The following is a 5,714-nucleotide window of genomic DNA, read 5'->3' on the forward strand; positions in this document are numbered from 1 at the left end:
CTTGCCCTAACCTCATTTATATGTGCATATTAAAATGTGCTCAGTCTCTCTGCCATTTTCAATATTAATACTAGAAAATGCACTCCAGTTGAAAATTAAGTTTTAATATACATTTCTAAAGCCACATGTAGCCCAAATTGTGTCACCATGAAACACAAATGCCAAGCTGCACTATTTCACTGGGCAAGACTTTTTGACATTATCTGGCTCTGCTTTGTCACCAGGGTGTTGCATCATAAATTATTAAATCACTACTTTGAGATAATACAAAATTCCACATCAATTATTAAAGCTAATGCATGTGCATTTTACTTAATTGTGTTATTGACTATCAAAAATAATATCATGAAAATACTCAAGGACATGAATTTAATCAGTCCAAGTTACTTTTCAAAGGTAGCACAGTTCAGTGCTCATAATATAAGCTACATATAGATAAGAAAACATAACATGTTTCCTTTTCATAAACTTTTGATGGTTCTTTTTATGCTGCTAAATAATAATTCATAGTCATATTATTGCCTTCATGTTCTCATATGCTTTCTACAACACATTTATTTGTATTTTTCTGCTATAATCAAAATAATAAAATAATTATTACAAAAGTAAAATCAGTTTAGTTGGTTAAAAATCTAATGACAACTGCTTTACTGTATGCCCAAAGCATAATGCCATAATTAACACCTATCAGTGTCATCCTGCGAACCATCTAAAATAGAAAGTGAGATGTGAAAGTCATGATGTAATAATGCTTAATATACATTTCTGTCCTTGATATCATTTTACATATATTATTTCACATTAGTACATTTATGTTTCAGCATGGCATATATATTGACACAATGCAATGTTTATCATCACCTGACTTCACAGTACACAAGGCAGTATAAGTGAAACATCAAAGTGGATTGTTGAAAATAAATAAATAAATAAATTCACATTGGCAACCAGGGAAATTTCTTTAAAAACAGCTAATTGAAACAAAAACAAAAAAAAAACAACAACAACAACAATTACAGTGCCAAGTGTCCACATGTTCTGTTCCAGAGCTGGGCAAATTCAGTGCCAAGAATCTGAGCGAAGGTGAAGGATGAGAGATACATTACAATTTAATTAAAAGTTTGATACACAAACACGCAAAATACACAACGAGGGATTTCACTTTACACCGTCCTGTCCACGGCATGTCAGTGTGCTAAAGCGGCAGCAGGCATTCAATGTTAGATTATACATCCAAAGTATGTCCTCGAGGTGGGAAAAAACACTCCCTCATTTCTTATCTGGACCCTCCTTTTGGCAGTGCAGATGCTTGTCTGGAGTTCTCTGTAGTGATGTGATCTTAGACGCACCAGAGTTAGGACTGGAATCACCTCCTCCAACAGCAACAGTGCTTTGTCCCAGCCCAACCCCTGGCCCTGCTTCAGGCCCACTTGTAGACCCTAGCCCCAGCAGGTTGGCTGACTGCAGTACTGCCTCAGAGTGTTCTCTAGCCTTCATGCGCAGGGCTGCAACACTAGCTGTCCGGTTACTCTGGCATCCATATGATGGCAGGAAGGAGAGGCCCATTGTGTCAGGCATGCAGCAGGAACACAATGGGCTTCCTAATAAGGCAGACAGGAACAGTGTGTAAGAAAGGGTCATGTAATGTCCTTCACATGGATCTAACTTTTTTTTTTTTTTACCCATTTTCTGAAATTTCATAATATATTTAGTTTCACTTTGTGTATATATCACAATGTGTACACATTAATCATACATGAACTGCAAACTCTTGCTTATGATAATCAGCTATAACTTTTAACAGATTGAAAGTCACCGAAAGGTGGCAATCAGACTTTCCATAGAAGCTTACTTGCCATTGATAAGGTTTGTTTGCCTATATACCAAATAAATAAAATGATAAAAATGATCATTATAAACTGTTCCAGCATTCCTCATTAATTACTTTAACAGCATTTAACCAATTCAAGGTACATGTCATGTTTATGTTAATCATGTTATCAAATTTATATGTAGAAGAAACAACACACAATAACGATGTGCACTTTCATCCACATCAGTGGCAACAACAAAAAGCTAGTGCAATAATGAATAACAGAAAACTTAATATCAACTCTACCTGACACAGCTCTGTATGTTTTGCAAGATGAAACCTGTTAGATGCCAAATCTTACCTTTCAAAGTTGCCACCTGTGACAAGGCTTGTGCATAAGTAGCTGTGTTCAGCAGAGTACCAGGAAGGCATGATGGGAAAAAAGGTCCACCTGAACCAACTACTCTGTTAATACTGCACATAATAGACAGAATTGGTCATTACATCTCTTTGGGAAAACAATCATATTGTATGAACAAAATCACATTGGATTAGAAGATCTACTCACTGATTTTGCTGTATCTCCATCAGTTCTTTCTTATTTCTGATGTGGTCAACAGGAGACTGGTTGAGGTTTCGTGCAGGAGGGTTGCCTTCACTGATTTGCTCTTTGCCTCCCTCCTGGTCCGAAGTTCCTCTCTCAGTTTTTCTCCATTTTGCCCTCCGGTTTTGAAACCACACCTAAACAGAAAGCAGAGAGTAAACGTGAATGTTGCATGAGGGATATAAAAACTAAAGATTGATAAGTTCTCAGTTTTTTAACTGCCTCTCCTGAACCTCAATATAAAATTACAACTGGAAAGTAGTAGCATAAATATTACAATTATTATTTGGATGCACATTTATGAAAGTAACAAGCCGATGACTTATTTCAAACTTTATCAACACAATTGCTGAGCATGTGCAGCGAAGTTCTTGTATCTTAACTGAATGAAGGTCATTACCAATAACAACATTTAATTGAGCAATTTTTCATTATCATTTTTAATGACTTCCTATACAGTCCCCCTGCTTCTGTGAGAGAACCATGATGAAGTCGTTTATTTCTCTATTTAATGATTGTTTGACAACATCAGATTCGATTAAGTCTGTGCTCTCTAACACATTAACCATATTTGAATGGGAAAGGTTGCATAATGCAGTCATATCTCCACCGCCTGGCCAGCATTGTGCAAACCTACAATGATGAGAACAAACAAAACACCCCACACATAAAGCTCTTCTCTCGACATAATATGAGACAACAGTTTACTGGCAGGACAACAATATTCACAATGTAATTGTGCAACATTATCTCACCCTTGCACCTTCCAGCTAGATGTCATGATCCCCCAGCACTGAATGGTCTATAATTGCACCATTAATCTCAATTTGCAGTTTGTTGTTAATGCAGCGCGAGCCAATTGACACTTTAAAAACGGGGGGCGCCGACTATACTACAACAAAAAGAAAATTTATTTCCTAATAATAATGTAAGTTTAATATCCCTGCATGCTGCGACCGATTCATGTTCAGATTCAATAAAAGGAATCTGGTAATCCGATTAGAGAGAAATTATTTGTTTACAATCCCTAATTTACAGCAGCGAATTCCATTATCGCGTTGCAGTCATTGGTTTTAAGCGATAGCTGACCCTGGGGAACAAAAGGGAAACTATTATATTTCTCACAATTAGATCTGAGCTCAGAAGAAAACCCAAAAGCAAATCTGGGAATGCAGGAAATTACATACAGGCACATTGAATGCAATTACGTGTGGCCAAGCTGATGTTTTGCAAGGCCGCAGAATATGAAATCGGAGGTTTCAGGTGCACGAGCGCTTGGACGAAGGAAAATCGTTCTCGGTTAAGATGTTTACATTTCCCCCCAATATCACAAGTAGCATACATCCTCCATTTGCCGAAGCACGGAAATCGGAGTGCATCTAAAATGTGTCTACCTAAGAGGCGAGGACAAATTAGTGAAGAACATTACCACTAGTTAATTATGAATGACCGATTAATCAACTTAATCTAATATGTTGATGTTATTAAAGTGCATCACGGAAATGACAGAGTGGCTTAATTTACTTGCTTTGATCAGACGTGCTCTCAGCTATTATGTGAAGCTATTTATTATCTTTGGATCGGGACAGTTGTGGAGAGTGTCTCACCTGGACTCGGGCCTCTGTTAGGTTGATTTTCATAGCCAGCTCTTCTCTTGTAAAAACGTCTGGATAGTGGGTCTGTGCAAAAACTGCCTCCAAAGCTTCCAGCTGTGAAACACATATATTTTATCCATTATTTGAATTTATGCTTTACATATGCTTTTTTATGCATTTTTTTTTATTTTATTTTTTTACTTTATATATAGGCTACTTATAGCCTACTTCAGCCTTACCTCGTGACTTATTCTGTATTATTTTCGTGAAGTAAAGAATGACATACCGTAAATAAACAAATATAGTTCATTTATTTACAATTAAAATGGGAGTTGACTTGAAAATAATAATTCATTGATATTGAAGTGCATTTATAGCCAGCATGCCTTAAATATAATTTCTTAGCACACTTCTTTAAATCCTGTAAAGGATGTTCATAAACATTCAACATCATAATCCAAATCAGTATCAGAGCAGTAGTTGCTCTGTTTTGCATCTTGTGGTAAATTTGGCTCGTGTGAAACGTAGCCTACCTGTTGTAAGGTAAAAGTTGTCCTGTTTCTGCGTTGCTTTCTGCGCAAAAAACCGTCATCGAAGTCTCCAGATGGGTGATTCCCAAACCCATTTGTATTCACTGTTGTAAATAATAACGTGACACTTTTAAAAAATATATAATTTTTAAAATATAAATTTTTAAATATGTTTTCTTCTTCTAAAGTTTAGGGTGAAAATATAAATTTCATTCATCCTGTTCAAAATGAAAAATATTATTTTCTTCAAATACAGTCGTCTCAGGTTATTGTACTAATTCACAGGGAACAGACTCACAATGAGAAACCGTGACCACTAAAATGCCGACTGAAAGGCATGACATGATCTAACATCTGTTCTCAGGCAGACTGCAACAAAAAGTCTCAGCTGGAAGGCTGTCACGGGTCTAGATCAGTTACCATGTGCCAAAACATAAAACACCCCCACAAACAAAAATTAACTACAGGCTTGCTGTAGCTTTGATAAAAATAAATATATTTAGATACTTAAGATAGTAATATATACTAAACTGATTTAACGGGGTGGCTTGCAATAGCCAAAATAAAATAGACTACATAAAATGAAACTTAAAAAAAAAATACACTAACAAAAATCGTTTCCATATGTGTTCTTTATAAAAATGTACAAAGTTTTACGGTAATCGAAGTCAATAAAAATAAGTTAACAATATTGACAAAACATTAACCAGAAGAAATAATGCACAGAATAGGCTACTTACGTGTGTTCGTCCGGCAGCACTCTCCCTCTAACTGTGGGGGACAGTGAAAGTAAAACATATCTATTTCCCGGTGCTTTGCGACTTGTAGACTACCAGAGCAATCTGCAAAGAAATTATTGCCAAACGTCAACGGTAATGTTTTACAACTATCACTGCAATATGCGTATTGAAAAGCTACCATTGAATAATACCAACAAAAAAGCACTGCACTTGATTAAACCTAGTCTCCGCAACTGATTTTAAGGAGGCTACTTAAAGTTCAAAGGTAAAAAAGCATGCATGTACATCTATACCTAGACGATCTGCTGTTCAGTAACTCTCACGCACGGATAAAGTGTCTCCTACTAAACCTCAGCTGAGCAATCACACTCCCACACCGTCAATCAACGAGTAGCTACACCACGTTCACCTCCCCTGCTCCAATCCTCTTTC

General features: G+C 36.4%; 1 protein-coding gene across 1 annotated transcript; it reads right to left on the bottom strand.

Moving 5' to 3' along the window:
- Window positions 1-1,269: 1,269 nt before the first annotated feature.
- LOC127618019 (dorsal root ganglia homeobox protein-like) lies at window positions 1,270-5,369 on the bottom strand. The gene is made up of 6 exons (XM_052090234.1): window positions 5,283-5,369; window positions 4,546-4,646; window positions 4,025-4,126; window positions 2,382-2,554; window positions 2,175-2,287; window positions 1,270-1,601 (listed from the first exon to the last, which is right to left on the bottom strand). The coding sequence occupies exons 1-6, from the start codon at window positions 5,338-5,340 to the stop codon at window positions 1,270-1,272; spliced, it is 879 nt and encodes a 292-aa protein (XP_051946194.1). The 5' UTR covers window positions 5,341-5,369.
- Window positions 5,370-5,714: the final 345 nt, after the last annotated feature.

The sequence above is a fragment of the Xyrauchen texanus genome, chromosome 24 (assembly GCF_025860055.1).
Source record: "Xyrauchen texanus isolate HMW12.3.18 chromosome 24, RBS_HiC_50CHRs, whole genome shotgun sequence".
NCBI classification, from domain to species: domain Eukaryota; kingdom Metazoa; phylum Chordata; class Actinopteri; order Cypriniformes; family Catostomidae; genus Xyrauchen; species Xyrauchen texanus.